Below are 24,398 nucleotides of genomic sequence, written 5' to 3'. Positions count from 1 at the left end.
TTAATCTGGAAAACATCAGATTTTTGCATTCAGACAGCTTTTAAAAAATTACGGTAAATACATTTGGGTAAAAAAATCAGGAATCGAGTCACTTCAGTCTGGTAATTTAAACATAGCCTTAGACTCAAAGTTTGAGAACACAGTGCACCTATATATCTCAATAAATTAAAATATATTAAAATAGTAATTCAGTATAAAAAGTGAAACTCATGTACTCTACAGATTTATTACACACAGACTGATATATTTCAAGTGTTTTTTTTTTTTTTTACTTTGATGATTATGGCTTACAGCTAATGAAATCTTCAGCTATCTCCGAAAATTAGAATACAACTTAAAAAACAATAATTTTTTTTTTTAACACAAATGTTGGTTGGACTACTGAAAAGCATGAACATGTACAGCACTCAATACTTGGTCGAGGCTCCCTTTGCATGAATTTCTGCAGCATAGTGGTGTGGCATGGAGGCGATCAGTCTGTGGCACTGCTGTGGTGTTATGGAAGCCCAGGTTGCTCTGATAGCAGTCTTCAGCTCTTCTGCGTTGTGATGTCTGGTGTCTCGCTTATTCCTTTTCACAATACCCCATAGATCCTCTACAGGGTTTAGGTTGGGCGAGTTTGCAGGCCAATCAAACACAGGAATACCATGGTACCTAGGTATTAGTACTTTTGGCAGTGTGGACCGGTGCCAAGTCTTACTGGAAAATGAAATCATAATTTCCATAAAGCTGGTCAGCAGAGGAAAGCATGAAGTGCTCTAAAACTTAACACAAGGAATGCGACAGTTGTAGCCCATGTCCCATGCTAGTCCCAAGAGACTAAAATGCTGCTCCATCAGTCTCTTTAGTTGAGATGAATTTCCACTATCACTAAGGCTGCAACTAAGAATATATTTTTTTATTTATCTGTTGTTTATTTTTCAGACTAGAGTTGTTAATTTAAAATATTTTTCCTGATTGATTAATTAATCTTTTGTCCCAGATAAATAATAGCCTTAAAATAAACTATTTATCTTTAAAACTTTTATTTAAGCATTTTATTTGTAAAAAGTTTATTTTACAAATGCATTTTGTAGAATTAAAAACTGAAGTGCCAAGAATTAATAAGAGAGTCTGTGGGCCATGTGGGTGTGCTTACAGTACAGTGACTGAATTTTTATAGAGCAAATGTTTTTATAGAAAAAATTCTTGCACAGAGCTTTGCCTCTTCCTGAGACGCAAAGTAAAGACACACAAATTAAAATCGGTGACCCATTTTAACATGAAATCCATAAAGTACAGTAAAAAACTGTTTCTTTTAGAAAGGTTAGTGCTTTCATCACTTGTTGTTAAAAAAGGGCAAAAACTTCTGCTTTCACTTATTGTTACATATGACCTATGACTACAAGAAACATTTCAAATCTTTAACTTGTACCTAATGATAATGGTAAACACGAAAGTTATAGCGATATAGCATATACTGTGTATATATATATATATTTTTTTTTTATATATATTTTTTTTTCTTCGAGTCTGACACACTCAATTTAAAATTGAGGTGCATGTAGAAGTACATTAGGTGTTGATTGTTTTACATTTTCCTGCTCTGCACACCGACCGTGAAGTTTGTCACCCGGAATGCAAGTACAATGTAAGTTATCAGAGCTAAAATTCCACAACCTTCAATCCGTGCAAAAATGCATTTCAAAGTTCATCTGAGACTAATATTACTGTAAGCTTCTGCAGTCCGAACTGAGCTAAATCAAGTTAATTTCTCTCAAAATACAAGGTATTTAGTACAAATTAAAATGTATTGAAGCTAGTTCCAGAGACAGAAAATAGTTACATTTGTACTAAATACTTATGAGACTCAGCTGAACTTAGGAATTAATTTTTGCATGGAATGAGGATTGTGGAATTTGGCTCGGATTACTTATATTGTAGTTGCATTCTGTGTGACAAACTTTACAGTCCTTGTGCAGACCAGGAAAATTCATAACAACCAAAACCTATTGTACTATATTATACGTATAGGCATAAAAATTTTGATTTAAGAACATAGTAGTATAGTAGATAGTGTTGTGTAATGAAGTGAGTATGATTTACTTCTTTGGGTAGTGGTGATTTTAAACCGGAAATGCATTCCGTTTATCATGTATTTGCAAAATGTTATGCTCCTTGACTAGCAGCATAACATAACGAAAATCTATGGCATTTTTATGAGAGCATAAACTATAAAACTGCTAACTACTTGGAAATGCGCTCAAAGTAGCGCTGCCATACAAGCCTCTAGTATCTGGTCTAGAAAATCTTTTATTGAGTTCTTGTCTAAAAAACACTTGTGATGTTGTCTTGTCGTTTTTGAAGTTGAAGAACACTGGGGTGTTCTCTTTGGAGATATCTGTGAATAAGCGTTGTGCTGCTGTGGTAGATTATTTCAGACTTACAAAGCATGCAGAGCACCTTTATGTAAGGTTTAAAGAATTTTCACAATTTTTGGAATAAAGTCTATTTTTCACAACACACCAGCATTATTAAGGATGAACAAAAAGATTGCAAGGCACCGACACATGGCATGTACACTCCCCAGTCATGAAAAAGGCACACACACTAATATTTCATTGGACTGCTGTTTGCTTTGATTACAGCATGCATTCGACATGGTATTGTTTCAATAAACTGCATTTTACAACATTTTTTAAACAATTATTTTCATCCAAAGTCCCAGTAATTTCTTTCCAAGATCTTGTATTGATGATGGGAGAGTTGGACCTCTGCGTGAAGGCTTCTCAAAAAAGTTTGTTTTTTTTATTACAATTTTATTTCACTAAACATTTAAGTGATCTCTTATCCTATTTTTTTAGACCGCACTTCTTCCTCAAATATGATAGGTCACTACTTTTTTTACTTTTAATAATGCATTGGACAATTTTAGTAGTTTCAGCAATCTCCTTAGTTGCTTTCTCTGACTTGATTAGATTAGATCAGATACAACTTTATTGTCACTGCACATGTACAGTATGGTACAAGGCACCGAAATACAGTTAGCATCTAAACAGAAGTACATTTGTTGCATTGAAAAATAATTCGCGTATGTAAATAGTACATAGAAAAGGAGTTGTATACAATAAGCACAAATAATTGTAGGTGGATACAATAAGGGAATGCGTATACAATAAAATTAATTTGTATATGTAAACAGTACACAGTGAACGAGTTATGGCCAGTAAGTGCACTGACTATATCAACGATTATGATTATACACTACATTTCTTGGTACAGTACAATAATTTAACCCTTCTGAAACAGAGTCTTTGCCACGACCAGAGGATATGTGTTCTGACATGGTTATTTAAGACATGAGAATCTCATCGCTGCATTTTTTTGTTTTTGCCTAGGCTATATATTAATGTAATTCATTACCTTGGCATGTTGTTCCAGGCCTAAACAGCTGCGAATCACAGGTAGACCGTTAATTTTATTAGATTTACTGGCATTATGATTTCTGATTTAATACAGTAGCACTAATGTTTAGTGTCTTTTTCGTTTTAATCAGCTGCGTTTCTTATAGGTTTAAAAGTATTAAAAACTACTGAAAGTATTTAATAAGCACAGATGTTCTTTGAAATTTGTGTTGTTGATTGTTTAAATGTCATGACTCCTACAATCCTTATTTCCCTGTCAATTTTCTCCTCCTCCACACTTCAGTCTAGTAGATGCCTTAAACTGCCCATTAACTTAAAAAAAGCGATACTTTCACAAAAGGCGAATATTTGTGTAGGATTGAAGTGTTTTCTCTTAACTGCTAAAGCTAAATATTTTTAAAGGAATTCATCAATTTTAGACGACTTAAACATTTACAAGTTTATGTCAATAATTTAAAAAGTGTGAACCGATTCTGGATATCAAAGACTTACCCAGCGAATCAATTAATCATTAGAACCAATTATTAAAAGATTGATTGAATTCGCAACTTTAATGAGCAGCCAGTCACATAGCATTGTGGGTAATGCTCAAGAGCTCTAAAATAGACCAAGCTTTTAGTAAAAAGTGGTTCAAACATGATTTTTATTTATTTTTTTACTTTTTGGTGAGCTCATGCTGTGGTCTTGGCTTGGCTAAAAGCAGAGTTTTTGCACTTTCATCGCTTTGCCTGAGATTTATTTACTCTTACGGACGCTTATGCTGTCGAGTTCTGAACAGTTTGTCAGTCATCGATTCTAAATTCTGGTTTCATGTTTTTGTTCTGCAAATCACAGAATATGATGTAGGAAAAAAAATACACTGTAGTGAAAACCAGATGTCTCTCTCTCTCTCCCATAAATCCACCTCCTTACTGTCAGCATATTGGGCATTCTGTAGTAAGTTTATAACTTTTAATTGTTCCCTTTAGACTTCTTGTGCTTTCACCTTACAGTACAGTACTTGAAAACCTCACGTTCAAAAAAAAAACAAACAACAACAACACATTTTTCATTTGAATTATGGAATCGTCTTTCTCGAGCCTGACTGACCTCTACAAGGAAAGGCCTTACAAAAGAATCAGCTTTGAAAGGGCTTTTTTAACATTGTGTTTAAAACCTGCTTTTGCGAGGATGCGCACGCTTGCCAAAGCTTCTGCCGTTCAACTCCATGCGCTCCATAAGTTCTTCTGTAGCTAGCTCTCAAAACAGGAAGTGGGCTAATGTAGCCCCGGGCATTACCTCATCACCGCTCTAATGAGATTCAGGCTGCAGTATGAACAGCTGGCACAGTGGCTTTGCGTCAGCATTTTTCCACCGCCAGCAGTCACCCCCCCACCCCCCTCTCTCCCGGTTCCTCATCGGCCTGGAATTTCCTGCACTGTCGAAAAGAGCCAGTGTCATTTCGTTTACCACTTCACTTTTTCCCATCTGTTTTTTTTTCTTTCCCTCTTCGAAGTGAAGAAAATAAGTGGACCTCATTGAGTCATTCTTCTCTGTCGAGTGGCAAATCACACCATCACTCATTGTCCAAAGTGCGAGTTGCTTTATTCAGACTGTCATGCCGTCACACTCCCCTTGCCGTCTAGCAGAAGGTCACTTATCAGGAAAACGTTTCAACAAAATGTTGTTGTATTTGCCAAAGGTTTAAATTTGTCATCCGTAGCAAGAGTGGAGGGTCGTCATCACATCTGTGCAGCTCACATCTCCCAGCTTGATCTTGATCTTGATCTTGCAGAGTTTTTCCCTGTGGCTTTCCTCCTTCTCCATGTTTCTCCATGTTACCTCCCAAAAACCAGTATGTGGCCTTTCCATGCTAAAGTTTTCCCCCCTTACACACGAATGACTGTGTACATGTTTTGCCTGTGGAATAAACTGGTGTCTCGTCAATGGTGTATTCCTGGGTCACGCCTAGTATTCCCGGGATAGACTCCAGGATAAAGCGGTTAGTAAAGATAAATAAATACATTGATGTATGATGAACGGACTATAAATGGATTCCTGCCTTTAAAGGCTGCTCCGTTCTCCAGGATGGAAAGACATGAAAGCTATAAGTGCTTTTAGTTTTATTAAAAAAAAAAAAAAAAGTATGCATGAATATGCAGAAATTTGTATCTCCTGGTTGTTTTTAGTTGACAAAGCAATACAGTATGTAATGCAGGTAAACATCGTTGTTATAGCAAAACTAATTAACAAGTTGCGAGAGTGATGTAATATCAACTAAAAGTGCTACGACTTGCAGTTTGTGGCGTATTGGGGTTAGCAATATGTGGAGCAGTGCGGCAATCAGCACAAATCAGCCATAACGTTGTAACTCAAAACATTAAGTCTAATATGGTGTAGGTTTCTCTTGTGCCAACGGGGCAGCTCTGGGACGTTGGCGGCACGGTTCCTTTGGGTGATGTGGGTTGTGGATCGGACTCGTTCGTCGGGTGCACTTCCAAGGGTATTTGATAAGAATGCTTTGATTGGAAATTTGAATTTGGGAATTGGTCTATTTGCCTGCTGAGCTCCATACGAAGTGTGCCGTGATGTACCGGGACTTCTGGGGCCTTTTTGTAATCGCCAGCATCCACTTATTTTTTTCTTTGCCGCATTGGCTTTTTTGTGGGATCGGTTCAGACAGCCTCACCGCTTGCTCCCATTACAACCATAATGGACCTTGTGTTTGCTTCTAGATAATTAATAATCATTGTTAATGCGTTAACGTTATGTAGTGTTAATGTTTTGGTGTAAAGAATAAAGATGTTCTGTGAAAATATACATGCTGGGTGTATTGCGTGGGTTGCAGGATGAGGGTTTTTTTCTTTCTTTGACTTTAGTTTATTATTAGTCTTAGATTGTGTGAAGTGTCTGGCGTACAAGTCCCTGTGTGGAAACTGTTACTATAGAAACAATTTATTAAAAACGAGCGCGTTAATATTACCCTGGCGTTCATGTCGTGTTACAGATCGACTGTCCGAGCCGTGCTGGTATACAAACATAATACTGTGCGTACAGTACATGCACTTTGCAGATTAAATATACAGACTGTGTAGGAAAATGTAGAGCAATGTAGAGTAAAAGATTTTAGAGTTGGTTAAAGTTAAATGTGGTTATGCATCGACTTTCTGGATCTTATAGAAATGAAATAAATGTACTGAAATTTGCTAGAAGGAAAAAATTTCAGAATATATATGTATTATTTTTAATTTGAAGGACATAGACCTGTGCTTCAGCTTTAGAAGGACAGCGCCAGGACGGCTTTCTTACCCAGCGTGATATCTAATTGCTTCTCCAGTGTCAGAATAGCACCATCATCTTCATCTTCATCTTCGGTTTTGTGCACCAGCAGGTGTCAGTGTGCCTTAAGATGAGGTGACTGACTACACAGAACGTTTTTCAAGGCTATTTCAGGATGGAAGTGTTTACAAAAAAAAGCAAATAATAATAATGAATGAATCATTAGAAGTGATGTGGAACTGATTGAAGCAAACACTGTGGATGGAGGATGGTAATAAGGGAGATGAGCGAAGCACAGTGGACACGCCGGGGGTTAACTCCATGGACTACAGTAAAGAGTCGATAAAAAAAGAAGATAATTATTTGAAGGTCCTGGGGCAAACAAAAATAATCAGAGGAAGTGTTTGGGCACGGACCATGAGCTTAAAAATAACTTTTTTTTGGGGGGGGGTCGTCAAACAGTTTGAAAATTCTATTTAAAGAGTTCTATTTGAAACAAATAGATAATAGAAAATAATAAATGTGTGTTTTCTCTTTTTAAGAAAAAGCTGCCTCACAGAGCAGGCTTGAAAGCTAAAACTTACTGACAGCTTGGCAATCTAATAGTATAACTGTTAAAATCCAGGCGGCATGATGGTGTAGTGGTTAGCACTGTTGCCATGCACCTCCTGGGTGTGGGTTCGATTCCCGGCCAGGCTCGAATTCCATCTTTTTAGCAGAGTTTGGATGGTTTCCTCCAGGTACTCTGGATTCCTCTTAAAGTCTCTAATTGCCATTCCTAAATTGCCTGTAGTGTGTGTGTATGTATGTGTACACATGCGATTATCAATTCGGCACGGTCTCATGCACAGTGGAGAAGACGGGAACTTGGTTTGTTATAGAATTATATCACCCCCCCCTCCTCCATTTTTAATTTTTTTTATTAGTAATTAATTTATAATTTTATAAGTATTTTGTAATTTTGCAACATATCAAATATATTAGTGACTGTTGGTCTAATTTCCCAAGACGTATCACTTCAAATGTGTCTTCCATCATCCTCAGTTGTGTCTGATTACATTAATATTATTTATTTCTCGACTCTCGCCTGTTTTTTTTATTATTATTATTTTTTTTTAATCATGCAGTTTTTTGAAAATTGAACGTATGCATTTCATCTAGTCAGTAGTTGTTCCCTGAATTGTCTCCCCTCTCCCCCACCTCCACCCCCCTTTTTGCTGCAGCAACTCATCCCCTACGTGGAGGACGACAGCTCCAAACTAGACGAGCGCGTAGCCAGTCAGATGCGTTCATCCAGTGAAGACAGGAGAGAAGTCCTTGAGGTGAACAAGGTCAGTGCCATAAAATCCAAACAATCCAATTTCTTTTTTTTTTGTTTTGTTTTTTTTCCCCTGCCTAATTTATCCACAAGATCAATCGGTACGACCCCGAATCCTGCCTAATCCTGCTTGGTGCCCCGTCTTCTGCCCGGACATGTTTCTCATTGAAAATGAGCTGTGCTTCGTTTGTAAAAAAGCCCTGGGCTGACCAAACGAGCAGCTGTGAATAACCCGCCGGACGCAGAGAACGTGGAGTAAGAATAAGGGACGTGGAACTCGGGGGAGGTCAGCGTCACGGCCAAATGTGGGAGGCAGATGTCAGGCGGTTCTCTGCATCTGCCTCAGCTGTGCCTCCGAGCATGAAAGGAATGAATGAATAGATGGGATTGGTGGAATATTTCCAAGCAGGCACACAAGGGACATAAAATAGTACAAACAAGCAGTAGAGCGGGGGGGGGGTTCTCAGGAGTAGGATTATATTGCGTCCTTGCAGATTTTATAAAGAAACATTTGTAAACGACCATGGAGCATACAGTACATACAGCATGTTGTATGCTTTTTATTTTTCTTTCTTTTTTATTTTTTTAACTGTGTCCTCCCAGTTTAATTGCACATATTGTACTGTCTCATGGGCTTTGGTGGGATGCGAGTGTGTGTGTGTGTGTGTGTGTGTGTGTGTACTGTAGTTTTAGTGGTAGCTGGAGCTGTGAAAGATGGCCCTGTCGTCGTTATCTTTCAATTATGGTAATTGCTGTTCGTCAGGAGTCAACTGAAATATCACCCCGCAGTCCTCCGAGTAGTAGATCTTTGATCTTTAAAAAAAAAAAAATTTTAATTTAATTTTTTTTTTTTTTTTTACGTCCCGTCCCCTTCCCCTCCCCTGTTGGGGAGGCCGAGAATGATTAGTGCGCCCCATTTGCTTTGTTGCATTCTTCCTGTCTGGTCTCAGGCACATTAATTGCGGACATGTGTCTTTGTCTCTGACTAAAAGAGCCACCTGAATTTCTCGACGAGTTAATATAGGAACAGCCACGCGAAAAACGCTGAACACAAGCAAAGCTGATCTAATCTGCAGCACCGAATTAGTTCATTACAGTGCTCTAGACAATTTATAACACCACCTGATCTCAGAGAAAGAGCGCAAACCCGCGTGTGTGTCTGTCTCTGTGTGTGTGTCCCAGCAGACCAAGCTCGTCGACGCTGTGGTGGCGGGTCGTCTCTCTCTCTCTCTTTCTCTCTCTCTCTCTCTCTACAGAGGAAGCCGTTTGATTTAATATCTCTCTAAGTGTGAATAAATTCCTGTCACAGCCCATTAAAAAGGCCTTGGAGAGATCGCAGCTCTTATTAATTCCGTGGTGTTCCTCTCCGCTTTCGTCTCTCCCTCTCTCTCTCTCTCTCTCTCTCTCTCTCTCTCTCTCCCCATCCATCCCTTTCCCTCCCCCTCAGTTTTTTTAATACCCTGTTAATTACCGTGTCTGTCCTCTTTATTCAAACGGGAAAGTGAGATATTATAGAGGAGAATGTTTGTAATTTCAGACAGGACTCTGAAAGGGTGGCGAGCACATAATGAGCAGGGTTTTGGCATCAGGCGCCGCGTCTCTTATCGCTGGAGCGGCGCTGGGGTTGTGGGGACTGATAAACAAACGCACACACAGCTGTAATGAGAGCTGGCTCGTCTCGCTACAAACACACACACACCAACACCAAACTCTCTCTCTCTCTCACACACACACACACACACACACACACACACACACACACACAAACACACCTACACACCAGACTTTATACTTTATACAGTACACTTTTGTGGTTCTCTCTTTCCATGATGAGCCACTCGGTGTGTTTCCCATGTGTGCAGAGACAAGTGTGTTGTAATCGGATAAACGGATAAGTCCAGCGCGATCACAGAAAGAATGATAACTCTGATTAAACCGGAGAAATATGTATCCGATGTGCATTTGCTGTTGCTCTGTGTCTCAAATTATTCAATTCAGTTGAGTTTTGTTTGTCTAGCGCTTCTAACGATGGTCATGGTCGCAAAGCAGTTTCACAGAATCAAAAAGAAAATTGAGGAAATGAGTTTGAAAAGTGTGAGGAAATGTGTTGTGAATCATAATTATTAGTTTGTCCCTGATGAGCGAGCCGAGGACGATGGTGGCGAGGAAAACCTCCCTGAGATAGAAAGGTAGGAAGAAACCTTGGAACTCATCCTTATTTGAATTATAAACCCAAACTAATTGTAAAATATTATAAAAGGTTATCAAATATATTATTTATCTCCCTGCTTGTTTTAGTAATTGGATAAAAGCCCGTGATTACTTTAATAAACCAGTCGTTATTATTTAAGAAGCGATGCTACAGCAAATACAGGAATACTCAGGATTATTTCTTACTAGCATACAGTAAGTACGCATTGTTGACAGGTAAAGAGTTTGTAGAAATAGTTAAAAGGTTAAAGTTAATAAAAAATCTGATGATCTTTAATGTAATCAGTGATATTATTATTATTAGTTTAGGTCGAAGCCCACGTACATGTCTGTTTGTCTTTCTGAACTCTGTCTAACTTATTAATACAAAGAAATCACATTCTGTAAGGTTGAGTATCTTACGCCTTGTTTACACTAAGTTTTCCTTCTTTCATAGTCAGACGAATACACTCCCTGTTTGGTAATCGGAGAGTGAATCACAGATAAGAAATTTTTTAAAAGTAGATCGGATAAAGATTATTATTATTTTTTTTAAGTTTTGTCTTAAAACGACTTCAGCGCTGTTATTTCAGCCGAAGTGAAAATATGAACTAATCCCAGTAAAAATATTCAGTTTATCTTTATTAATTAATATCTATTGGTGCAGGTGTTCGTTTACATTGAGCAAGTGGTGCATTAGTAGTTTATTTTAAAGTAGATTATTAAATCCACCACATAATTGTTCATAACATTGCTTTTACACAACTTTTTGATTTCACTTATGGTGCAGGTTAAACTTCAGGCAGATATCTAAGGAATGTAAAAGATTCATTAAATTCTTTAAAGTGAACGATTTAATATGTGCCCACAGTTTGACGCATGCTCAGTACGCTGGCAAAGCTTCACTTCTACTCAACATTTTTATTTTTATTTATTGTGCGGGTTTAACTTCAAGTGAATACCAAAATACTGCCAAAGTTAAATTAAATTCTGTTAAGTCAGTTTTTTGTGATGATGTGACTAAATCTGGCTGGACAGACAGACAGAGAGATTTTCTGAGACTTGTTTGGATCGTCCAGTGTATGAAATGTAAAGATGAGGGTTCTGACCAACATACAGACAAAACCTTTTTTTTTTGATAGATTACCTCCCTCTTTCTTTGTATGCATTTTTTTTTATCGTAACTAATTGATCACTTAAACTACTTAACTGTTAATCAATATATCACTTGCACTTTATTTTAGAGCTTTGAGTAACTGATCAGAAATGATCTTCTCTGTTACATCTTCCTTTTTCCCCACTCTGTGGATAACATCAACTGCAAAAATCTCACGCATCAGTCAGAATAGCAGAATACGATTTTCTTTTAATCCAAAGCTATCACTGCCATTTTACCTTCTTTCCCATAACAGAAGATAGAGCGAAAGCCCTTTCCCTCAGATCAGACTTAAATGTGGAATTAGCGCTTAGCTCGCTCTGACAGATCTATCTCTCTCTCGCTCTCTCTCTCTCTCTCTTTCTCTTTTTCATGTTGTCAGTAAAGCGATCCATCAAAAGAGATGAAGGCGTTCACTGTGAGAGAGATACAATTCAATTCAATGCCTGGTTTCAACTTTATATAAAAAACATGCTTCGTTGTAGGAAAGCTTTTTACATTCAGTGAGCGTTGTAATTAGTTTTTAAGCATCGGCAGTGATTTTAAAGATCATTTACATTATTGTTTAAAAACAGCATTTGTCTAGTCGTCTGGCGTCGCCTGTCTGTTTCCGATTGCATCAGCGTTTGCTGCAAGTGGAACTCATCCCTCCTGTGGCCATCATGCCTCCCACTCGGTCTTTTCTCTCCTTCTCGTCCTTCACCTTGATCCTGTAATCTGCAAGGAAAGCATGTTTGCTGTTCTCCATCTCAGTCTGATCACAGAGGAGAAGGCTTAAATTTTTTTCGTAACTTTAGCCACCAACTATACCCGTCTGTAGCTCTAGCTGTTACATAAGTTCTCATATTTTACTTGTTCTTTAACAAGTTGGAACCCCCACCCCACTCCACCCACTCAGATGGGGTCTGATCACGGAAGTAGCTCATTGTACAAAAAATAGACACTGCAGTGCACCAGTTACCAATATTTACAATTATAAACAATATTATCAGTGTGTAAGTAAATATATAAAATGTCTAAAGTCCGGTATATTGTGTGTGCGGGAGCAATGAATCGGCCACACCGGTTTTAATGAATGAGTCTGGGAGCATGATGAGAAAAAATGTCTGATAAAAAATGTCTGATCCTAATTTTGGAAAAACCTCAACAAAACAGGGTTTACAGTCCGAAACAGCTCTGAGCAAAAATGGCATCTGTCCAAGCGCACATTAAACACCATGTAGCGTTGTCCCTCTACCTGATGTCCTCCCAGGCTCCCTTTAATCGAGGTCAGCTGATCTTGCTGCATCACCGGGATCCCCTTCACGATTTAAAGACGATCACCAGAATATAATGCGGAACCAAAACACCAAACCTGTTTTTTTTTTTTTTTTTTTTTATTAATATTTTCTATTTTATGCTTTATCTTAAATATTTGTGTCTTGAAACTTTGTCGGACTTACGAACAAATCTGACCAGAGAACAGGCAAGTTGAGCAACATAGTAGGGGAGGAGCTCTTCTTATATGAGTTCACAGTAAAAGGAAAATCTAATTGGCTTGTTTAAGCCCCAGGCAGTAAAAAAAATGGAAAAATGACAAAAAGCAAGGAATGTTTTGAAAAAAAAAAAGATTTTCTGGCCAAGCAGATAAAATGAAAAGATAATATAGACTAGCAGACCATGTGAAATTAACGAGAAAAGAAAAATACTGGCCTTGGATGGATGCATGCCAATAAAATCCCAATAAATAATAATAATAATAATAATTATTATTATTATTATTATTATCAGCATCACAGTGTGCTGCTGGTTTTTATACAACGGCCGATATCTTGGCTGAACTGCAATTGGAAAATGATCAGGAACACAACTCGAATCAATCAAGAGTCTCCGTTATCGACAGTACATTGTGTAAATATAGTAAAATTTAATTATTCCTTTTCTTTTTCCTTTTTAAAATGTCGAACTTCGTGGGGTTTTTACCTGCTCGCATTCCGCCATCTAATCCTTGTCGAGCATAATAGAGGACGTCACAAAACATGCAACAGCGCGCTACATCTGTCCTCTTTTTAGTAGCGCGGAATCGTGGGAGCTTTGCTGCAGCTTTGATCTTACTACTTCAACCACCGAGTTCATTTTTCATTTGCTGATGATGTCCACCCCTCGCCGCAGGAAGCCGCCGAGCTTGTGCACATAGTTTTGTTCCAGCATAGCAGCAGCAGCATGAATTCAGACGTCTCCTCTCGTTTGTTCTGCACGCCACGCTGGCTGACTTCAGCTCTGGAGGACTTCTTGAGAAAATGTGAGCGTTTGCACTCTCCTTCATTATATCTCAACAAAGATTTGTGAGGTGTTCTGGGAGGAGGCACAGCAGTGGTATTATTAAAACCCTTCACTGCCTTCATGCCCTCATCTGCTTAATCTGTTTCACCTCACTCCTTGACACTTGTGATTTGCACTCCATCTGCAGGAATGGAAGCTGTGATTTTTAATACTTTTCGATAAATGAGATTAACGTGACTATAAATTGACTAACCCCTGATGACTTACCTCATCCGGAGTAACATAGTTTTGTCATAGTATATAAATTTTTTAATTAAACCTGCAAAACTTTTTTATTTTACCTATTTTAAATAGGAATATGCTGTGTTAAGATTTTTTTTTATTTTTATTTTTTACTTTAAATAGTCCAAAAATGTTTTTTCCTCATACCATAGAACTTTGCTAATGGATATAATTTATTATTTTCTTAAAAGTGTAACTTAAAACATTTTTTCCATCTCAGGGAGCTTTTTTACGAACCAGGTTCATTCCCGTTATAAAAATATTCACGGGCTGGTCTTATGGCCAAAGAAAACATCGCCATTGGATTTAAATAAGCAAATACTTAAAGAACCTTTGATTGGGAAATTAAAGCAACAAATAAAATGTTTTAGCTGACAAAAGTACTTAAACTCTAACTGAAGCAGCAAATACTTTTAATTTCTTAAGCAACCATGTCAGAAGGCGTATCCTGTGGTCGTGGAAAAAGATGGGGGGGGGAGGGGGGGCAGTAAATATCCACTGTATATAAACTTTAAGACCTCATAAAAATTTTGCATGCTTAGTGGTGTCCAGCTCTTTTAAAATTGCCCTCTGTGGGCATGACTGATTGATTGTTATTCTGTAAATTAATTTGCTAGTGTCCTAAGAGTGGGAAAACAGCCTCTTGCATTCAAGCTACTTGTGTGGTGAAAGTAAAAGCTGCAACAGGTTTCACCTACTGTACATTCTAAACCATTAGCCTGAATACACTTTACATCTCTTTGCAGGCCACCTTTGGCCCTGGGAGCAGATTTTAAAGACTCCTGACTTATAATATTAAAGCTATAAACCCTTGTTCTTTCGCCAGCAACATATTCTTTTCTCTATCTCTCTTCCTCTCTTGACGGGGTGCCAGTCCATCCATCACAGTGCACACATGCACCCATAATTTGGGGCAACTCGAGGCATTTTGGGAATTCCAATTAAGCCTAATCTGTATGTTTTTTTTTTATTTTTTTATTTTTTTTTTTTATGGACTGTGGGTGGAAACCAGAATACCACGAGGAAATCCACTAAGCACGGGGCGAACAACTCCAAACTCTGTCTTGAATACTTTTCCATGTCTGAAAACATAAAACAGCTTTATCCAAAAGTACTAAACAAACCTCACAGACAGCTTGATAACAATTAGACTTGTTTTTAATCAATCGATATGAAGCGTCCACCTTGCCTCGTTATTATGCAATGAATTTGAAACAAGCCCACTGTCACAGTCCCTGTTGAATAAAATCTATTATCGTATACTATATGTATTGAATGAATGCAGCAGTTTTTTCTACTGTGGGATAACTAATCAATACTTGGTGATGTGATAAAAATAGAGCAGAGAATTGAAGGCTTAAAATCCAGTGGCTTGACCTCGAAATATACGAAAGAGCTAGATTTCTTTAGCTTTCTTACTTCAGCTTTTGATCTTTTGTCACATATTATTACCGATGGTCCTTTTGAGCTTCAGAGAAAAGCAAAGCAGAAAGGAGAAGCAAAACGAGGTGCCGTGTTTGAACTCTTGAAACAAAGTAGTACGACAAGAATATGAACGTTTTTTTTTTTGGTGCCATCTTTAGATTTTAGCTGATAAGTAAAATGCAGCTGATAGATATTTCTGTGCTTCTTTGTGTTGAGGCAGATATTTTCATATTCCTCACCTTTGTCAGAGACTGTCTTAAGTGTGTGCGGCTGTCTGTTTGAGAACTAGACAAGCTTGACAAATTGGTATACCAGCGCTTATGCCGTAATGTCCAGCGGCACCTTTGGCATAAATTGTTCTGGACGTGGAATCCTACACGATTGTGTCCTTGCTGCAAATTGGACAGCTGTGCAGTTTTGCTGTGACCTCCTTTTCCCACCTCATCCCAACGGTCCTCGATAGGGTTTGAGATCTGGCCAATCACGATGCCACTGAAGCAGTAAAAACTCGCTGTCATGTTTCTGGAGCCATCCGGTGATGATATTCGCCTAGCGACACTGGGCATTATCGTGCTGGATGTATTCATTCGAGTGTGGCTAAACCGTCACCAGGGGAGCGATGAACTTGGTCAGCAATGATGTTCAGATGAGCCATGCAGTTCAGTAGCTCTCCGATGAGTATCATGGGTCCTAAAGTATATCAGGAAACGTCCTCGACGCCATCACACTGCCACTATCAGTCTGTTGTGTTCACATCAAATGCGATGACTTTGAGTGCTTAATCCAGTTTAGGTGCTCCCACGCCTGCTGGAGATGCACTTTCTCTGCTCAGTCTTTCTTTGCTGACACTGTCGGGAAAAACGACCTGGTCTCTAATGGGCTCTAAAAGTTGAAGACCAAGTTCGGTAATTGGTGTGCGCCACACAGCCAAACTGCTGTTGGAACATGAAAGGAATTTACCTTTATTCCTGCAATTCCCTTTTGACCTTTGATAGCATACACACCTTGCTTCCATTTACAATACAGATCCTGCGTCGTAGGCGGCTTTTCACACCATTCTCAGTAACCCTTTGAAAAACAGTCATGTGTGAAAAGGCCTTTTTTTTTGAGTAATAAACTCCTTTTATCCTCAGGAAGTGCTTCATCCTGGTCAGAGATGCTCTACAGCTTGTCTGAGTGTTTTTCTTAAAGACGGGAGGAAAACCGTGGAACCCACAGAAACCCCTCACAGACACATGGAGAACATGTGAAACTCCACACAGACTCTCTAACCCGAGCTCAGGAATGAACTGGAGCTGTGAGGGTGTAGCCCATTGTACCATTGTGCCGACTCGTCATGCATGTGGAAAAAATTTTCCAAGATCATAAGCGATTCGAAAAAGAAGTATTTATAGTTGTTGATTACGGACTGGATCTAGCTTCTAAGTATTTCCATGCCTGCTTTATGTGAAAGCTTGCTGAAGCTAAAAAGCTTATTAAAAAAAAAAAAAAAAAGCATTTTCTCATCATAACTAACATGTTCAAAAGTTAGTTTTCCCTTTTTTTTGTGTTTTGTATAAAAAGGTGATAAAATAATCTGATCGTAGTGTGTCTTATTATTAGGCAAATACAACCTCAAATGAGTAACAACATACTATATAACTGTTTTTCACTGTTTTCCCCTTTATTTATTTTACAAAAATTAAGCTAAAAAAAAAAAAAATTCCCCACCTTATTCAGTAGCTTGTAGATCCATCATTAGCCCCAACAACTTAAATCCTTTCAGGTATGACTTTATCAGTCTCTATTTCATTCTTCTTTACAACATCGCTTTAGTTCATTAAGGTTTTACACAGCTCTCTTAAAGTTCTGCTGTAACATTTCAATTGGGTTAAGGTCTGGACTTTGACTAGGCCACTCCAAAACCTTAATTCTTTACTTTTTCAGCCATTCTGATACAGATTTACATGTGTGCTTCAGATCATTGTCCTGTTGCATGCCCTAGTTTCGCCAAAGTTTTAGCTGTCAGATAGATTAGCTGTCACATTTGCCTGTAGAATACAGGTAGTCCCCGACTTATGAACATTCAGACCGCAATTTGCATCTAACATTCATAGATGTGAACAAATCACGGAAGTAGCTGACGTGTATTGTATAAGAATAGACACTGCAGTGCACCAGATACCAATATTTAAAATTATATACAATATTTTAAGTGTGTATAATATGTCTTAAGTCCGGTATATTGTGTGTGTGTGGGTGTAAGAGAAATGAGTTGGCCTCACCGGTTTCAATGAATCATTGAAGTCTGAGAGCACGATGATCGAAAATTGCTGTCCTGTAAAGCTGTCCCGATAGTGAATAATCCTAACTTCCAAAATTTTGTTGCTCGTTTGCACATTTGCACGTGCCCTTTAAGTTGTCTCTTCTGTATAAAAAAGGTAGATCGTTCCCAGCGTCGGCTAATTAGGTCTTTAAGTTAGCTAGTTAGTTTTTGTTAATTTGTTATGTCAATCTGTCCTGTGTCAGGTAGCCAGCTAATTAGGCTTCTTAGTTAGCTAGTTAGTATTTTTGTTAATTTATTTTGTACCTTCGTCCTGGAGAAACGTTGTTTCATACATGGTTGAAGTGACAATAAAGCTTACTTGACTTGACTACTCAACAAAACGGAGTTCACTGTCCAATACAGTGGAAAACTTGACAGAATGCCGCCTGGGATTTCCATTGCTTAGTTTGCATTCCAAGTCAACATCTGTGTGTGTGAGAGAAAGTCCATGATAACCTTTCCTCCTGTCAGAGGTGATTTAAAGGTTAAAGTGCAGGTTAATTAGTTTTATTATTATTACTTTACATTTTCTATTAATATTTTTATATGAATATTTTTGGGATGTGGAACGAATAATTGGAGTTTCCATTATTACTTATGGGGAAATTCACTCTGAGACAAAATGTATATTTGTGTCAAAGGCGTATTTTGTCGGCCCCGATTTACGAACAAATCCGACTTACGAACGGAGCAGAACATGTATAGCAGAGTTCAGGTTGTCCTAACATACACTCAATGACATCAAGGTGCCCAGGTCCTCTGGCTGCAAAAAAACAAAAAAAACAAGCTCAAATCATCACCCCTCTATCTCCATGCTAGAAAGTGGGTGTGAGATGTTTCTGCTAAAATGTTGTTTGGTTTTCACCAAACATGGTGCTGGGCATTAAGGCTAAAACAACTCCACTCTGGTCTCATCTGTCCATAGGAGACAGATGTTTGTCCGTGTGGTTTGTTGAGATGCATTTTTATGAACCTTAGTTGTGCGAAGAGAACTTGCATTGCATTTCGCATGCATTAACGCATTAAGCATGTGTAGTAATGTGTGTTCTTTAAATGATGATTCATTACATATCTGAGCATGACATGTACTTCATGAGGAGACATTAAGTCAGTTGTTATCCGCATAAGGAATTGTATATCCAATATAGTGATTGTACTATATGTGTCATATATATAATTTAAATTTTATTTTTTTATTTTTACAGAAACTTAAACAAAAGAACCAGCAACTGAAGCAGATAATGGATCAGCTCAGAAACCTCATCTGGGAGATCAACTCCATGCTGGCTGTGAGGAGCTAAAAACACACACACACACTCATATACGCATACTAGCTCGCTCACGGCCCACTCGCAAGACCTACTATTGTCTACACACATTGCATTAATGAGATGTGTTTTCACTGAGCGTGAAGTGGAAAGATAGCAGAGACAGATGAAAGGTACTGGGGTGAAAAATTGCACGAGGGAAGGAGGAAAAAGAAACGACAGAGTGAAATGGAGTAAATTTTTTTCACTGCTCGTTCGTGCCACACGGTTGAGCAAGGATTCAGTTTATCTGCCTTAAATTCGATTTCCAGCGTGAACATTTCAAAGACAGGCGCATCTCTTATTCGCTGTAATGAATTTCATTCTTAATTGTATTCCAAATATTTGTAAAGCTAAAAGGATAAAATGAAAAAAACGGACTTTTTATTAAATTAAACCTTTCATAGTATAATATGTAGCAAGACTATATGTTACAGTAAGTAAGTAATATATGTTACAGTATATTGCAATGTTTTAATTTGTATTCAATGCAAACCCTATGTAATGCCAGAAATTCTGGCAGCTTTATATTGCATAATTAGTAAACACTATTATAAATAGTGCTTTAAAAAAACATTTTTTTAAAATTTGTATTTATGATCTGCTGATTTGATTGAAATTGAGTTTTTTTTCCCCCCATATAATATAATTTAAAAAATATTTTTTTCCCACATATATATGTGTAGCATAAATAAAGGCAAAAGTGTCACACTTCAGAGGCACAAAAAAAATAGTTTTTGTCTTGAATTTTAAGTAGTAATTTTAAACAGGCTAAAGCCTGTTTTTTTGTTTGTTTCTGAGACGCATTGCAAAACAGTTTGGAGTGTTTAGACTTTCAGCACGATCAAACAAGGAGGTGGGAAGAACATACACCTGGGTCCATAAGTATTTGGACAGTGTCAGATGCAATCAGTGGAAACTTTTATTTATTTATTTTAACATTAACCACTTTTTTCCCCACAGAAAAAAGAATAAAGTCCCTCCATTTTAAAGGCTCAAAAGTATTCAGACACTTGCTTGATGAGACATTTCATGGCCCATTTCTTAATCATTTTATGACAAAAAAGTAGTGATAAGTTCTGGTGTTCAAAGAAACTCTTAATAAACAGTTACTGTTATGCTATTACTACTGTCTATTCCAAAATAATTGCTGCTTATTGATTTTCTTTAGGCGGCACGGTGGCTTAGTGGTTAACACTGTCGTCCTTGCACCTCCAGGATCCAGGTTCTATTCCCGGCTAAGTTCAAGTGGGTGCCTCAGCTTGGTCTGTTTCCTCCGGGTGCTCCGGTTTCCTCCCGCATTGCAAAGACATGCAAAGACAGATTAGTTTATTTAGCGTTATCAAAATGACGGCAAATAATAATAATCAAAATGCCTAAGTGTGTGTGTGTGCTCTGCGATGGATTTGCACCCGGAAAACGGAGTACGTGGAAGAAACCCACCAAGCACAGGGAGACCATACATACAAACTCCATGCACACAGACCCTGAGGCAGGAATAGAACCCTCAGCCCTGGAGGTGCACTACAGTAATGACCACTAAGCCACTGTGCTGCCTACCGCAAATGCAAGCAAATATAAATTAATGATAAATTTCAAAAAGATAGATTTGGAGTCAGTGAACTGAAAAAAAATAAATCACGTTATGTTTTTTTTCCCATCATTATGATTCATTATAAGCCACACCACCTGTGTTTGAGGAGAAGGCGTGCGATATCCCACTGGCATTGCTGTGCATGAGAACGGGCAACATTCCAACCTACGTGCTTTGCCAGAAGTGTCAAAAGTATTAACAAATCACAATGCAACAAATCAATCAACAAAATAAAACACACTCGTCTACCATCAAATATGACTTTTATTTTCATTTTCTTATAAATCATTCATACAAAATTGGCATTATTCTATTTTCTTTATTATCTCTATAAAAATTCTGTTAATTACAGGAGAAAGGAGGGTGGACAGGAGGGTGCAAAGTCGTTAAAAAAAAGAAAAAACAAAAAAAGCAGTTCTCAGATGCTGATGAGGAAGTAGTCCAAAGTGGTCATGCAAGTCCTGCAGATGTGAAACGGAACCAACGAGAGCTCTCAAAGAGCCTCCAGTGTAAGTGAAGATAAAGCTGCTTATGATGCGGCATGTTACGTTTTTCATCATTAACGTGAAGTGGTCATAAATTCAGAGCCCAAATTTAATCAAAGGCACAATCACGGCAAAGGTCACTGCTCATGCCCGGTCACGATTCTTAAGTGCTGTTTTACTTATTGCTAATCAAGGTGATGCAGGAGATTTAAGGAAAAAAAAAAGACACAAAAAAAGGGGAAAAAAATCTCATTCATACTTGATGCTAGTTGTACTGTAGCTTTATAAAGGAAATCTCTCAGACCTAGAATTATCTGAACAAAACATTGTAAAAACAAAATAAAACAAAACAAAAAGGCAGAAAATGACCTCAATATGAAAAATATATATAAAAAAAAACACACTGGCTGGAGATAATCATTTTCCTTATGGCTGCTGGTTACCACAAGTCTTTGGTGACAGATTATGCAGCAGCAGCAGGCTGAGCCTTAAAATAGAAGGTGCCAGTGAATGATAAAAGTGTCGGAACAAATTGTTAACACTGTGTGAAATCACAATCATTGGCTGATTCGGAATTTTTACTCATCACCAACCCCTAGGTAAAGGGCACGTTCAGATGAGCAGGACGTCCTTTAGTAGGTTTGAGCCGAAAAGAAAAAAAGAGCACATTTTGTACAAAATGCTGTACAAATGTCAGAACATTCAGTCTGTGCGAGCGTGTGAGAATATTACAGATATTCTCAAAAAAATATACACATATCTCCAGCAAGACAGTGTTCCTCAAACGAGATGGCTGGAACAAGTCACTTCAATCATAGATGAATTAAATCTAGAAAGATTTCTTCATATGTGCATCAGTGTTTCCTGCCAGCTAAATTATCTATTACTCTTTAATTATAGCCATCCGTCATGTTTAAAAGAAAAATGGATGGAGAAATTAAATACGGCTAAACAGTCTTTACTCCGCTTTCGTAACACGTGGTGCTGCAAATCAAAGCCTCAACCGGTGTAATAATGGATCCTTATAAAATCCCAGATCAAGACAGTCGAGAGCCGTCAGACAGGCACGCATACATGCAGAAGAGCTTCAGATTCAATTCGGGGTGTTTAAATTTTTTTAGCTCGATTACCTAAAACAGTCACTTCTCTATCTGGAATTGTCTCGATAATTACACGTATGTACTGTATGTATTCTGTAAACATAAAATAGCCTAAAAAGGAAAGAATACAATTTTTTTTCAAAAAAGAACACAACAGAACAGTAAATTCTTTGCTGTTAAAAAGATTCTATTATGGAAACATTTGAAATTTAAGTGGATGTTGAATATACTGTAAAAATTCAATGTAGTGTTTAAGTTTAAGAGCATGAGTTGTTTGTAATGGTCGCTGTGGTTAAGAGAATAAGGAGAGGCTGAGAGAAAAAAAATGACTTTGGCTCACAGCTGGCTCACTAAATCCTATTCACCTTCCATAAACAAAACAAAAAAAGGCCACTAAAGCACACTGTTCCCATGTTCAAGGACTTGTGAGAGAGAGTGGGGAAGAGCTCTGCTCTGATACCTAACAGCACTGCAGAGAAGTGCAAAGGTCTGACCATCATCATCGCCGTCATCATCTATCCATTTCCGTGATACCATTTCCCTCATGCAACTTAAAAAGAAAACACAAATTTGTGCACAGGCAGTGTGTACGTGGATGTGCATCACAGTGAACGCTATAAAAGGTGAACAAATGAGGCGGCGTCATGACTCCAGCTTGTTCTTTAACAACTCTGCGGTGGTATTTGGCCTAGGATACACAACGAATCGTGTCCCGATCAGCACAGAGTGCTTTAGGAGCGCCATTTAGGCAGCTTCATTGGCCCGGTTAATCAAAACAGATGACTCGATTCTCCAACACATTTTGGCTTTTCGAGAGACATCGTACAAGTCAGAACTGGTCAAGGAAATTCAATGCATAGAAGTCTAGAATCGCAGCAAGTGGCAATTAGCAATCTTGGCACTAAAGGAATACAGATTTAAAGAAAAAAAGAAAGAAAGAAATCCTCATGTTAAACAGACTTTCTTTTAGACACCAGTGATGTGAAAATTAAGAATATATTTTTTTGTGTGCGCAAAAATTCCCCTTGAATTCTGATCATGTGACTTCTTCCCATATAATATGTATCCTGCTTATGTAGTACTGAAATGATCATATAAAATAAGAACCAGCTGTTATAAGATATGTAAAGTGTACACATAGAAAAAAAAAAAAACTATCTCGTCTCCAGGTCTTCGTGTGCGAGGTGTGAAGAATGCGAGACACATGGAAATGTCAGAACCTTCCTGAAACTAGGAGCTAAAGATGAATTGTGATTCAGATCCTGATGTAGTTTAATGTACTGTAGAAGTGCGTGAAGACACGCTCGATGCAATGCATCCCTCCTGCCTTCTCCCATATTCTCTCGTGTGCTGGCGAGGATCGTCTGTCCCTTACGGCATTCATTTAAAAAAAAAAAAAAAAAAAACATTCTTTCAAAATGTCTTGTGGTCAAAAGTGTGCTCCGGGTGTGTATGCTTGTACGTATGAAAGCACCCAGAGAGTGCTCGACATTCTGCCAGACTAGTCACTAAGAGTTCACACTAAGTGGAATGAAGAGGAGGATTGGTGCCGGCCGATTCCTGGGTCTCCGCCCTCCTGTTCTCCACTGAGTATCCCAGTGCCCCCTGCTGTGCGCTCAGTAGGGGGCGCTCTTCTGGTCAGAGACGCTCGATTTCCCTGTATTTCTTGCGAAGGATAGAGACCTGGTCTTTAAACAGGACCGGATCCAGCCTCATTTGCGAATGGACCAGAGGCATAGAGCCAAACCAGCTGGCGAATTTGTTCATGCAGGTCTGGCGCTGGGCGAAGTGGTCTGGATCTGCCCAGCGAGACGCCCGGGATGACTGGAGAGAGAAAGAATTAGGGAAATTTTAGCAATAAAACAATACGTACATCACGTCAATCAGTTGCTGTATATGGACAAAAGTACAGGTAGGTGGACACTACATCACACCCATTTTGATTACAGATAAAGTTCTGCTTTTGCCGTTATAATGAGCTCCACTCTTTTCTCTGGATTTTGGAGGGTGGCTGTGGGGATTTCTGATTATTCAACTATAAGAGCATCGACTCCAAAGAGACCTGAGGTAGAGTAAATCCATCCCAAAGGGGTTAGGTGGAGTTGAGGTCAGGGGTTTAAGCAGAACACACACACCATCTCTTTGTGCAAATAGGCATCGACATGTTGGAACAGGTTCGGGCCTCTTAGTTCCAGTGAAGGGAACTATATGCTACAGTATACAATCGGGCTAAAACATTTGCAGAGGAACCAGATGTAGGTGTGATGGTCAAGTGACCAGAAACTTTTTTCCCTTGATGTACAGTGCGTTGC

General features: G+C 38.3%; 2 protein-coding genes across 5 annotated transcripts in view; one reads left to right on the top strand and one right to left on the bottom strand.

The window, feature by feature from the left end:
* The window catches only part of med30 (mediator complex subunit 30), a 30,028-nt gene extending 9,271 nt beyond the window's left edge, over positions 1–20,757 (top strand). For all 4 annotated transcript variants that reach the window (XM_053492038.1, XM_053492040.1, XM_053492037.1 and 1 more), the window contains exons 4-5: positions 7,886–7,993; positions 18,806–20,757. In XM_053492038.1, the coding sequence (XP_053348013.1) occupies positions 7,886–7,993; positions 18,806–18,901 (204 nt within the window). In that variant the 3' untranslated portion in view covers positions 18,902–20,757. The remainder of the gene's footprint in view (positions 1–7,885; positions 7,994–18,805) is intronic.
* A 151-nt stretch (positions 20,758–20,908) lies between these two features.
* ext1b (exostosin glycosyltransferase 1b) overlaps positions 20,909–24,398 on the bottom strand; it is an 88,911-nt gene continuing 85,421 nt past the window's right edge. Inside the window, exon 11 of the mRNA XM_053492036.1 lies at positions 20,909–23,910. Coding sequence (XP_053348011.1) covers positions 23,725–23,910 — 186 coding nt within the window. The 3' untranslated portion in view covers positions 20,909–23,724. The remainder of the gene's footprint in view (positions 23,911–24,398) is intronic.

Source organism: Clarias gariepinus, chromosome 3, assembly GCF_024256425.1.
Source record: "Clarias gariepinus isolate MV-2021 ecotype Netherlands chromosome 3, CGAR_prim_01v2, whole genome shotgun sequence".
Classification (NCBI taxonomy): domain Eukaryota; kingdom Metazoa; phylum Chordata; class Actinopteri; order Siluriformes; family Clariidae; genus Clarias; species Clarias gariepinus.
This window is presented reverse-complemented; position numbering and strand designations above follow the sequence as displayed.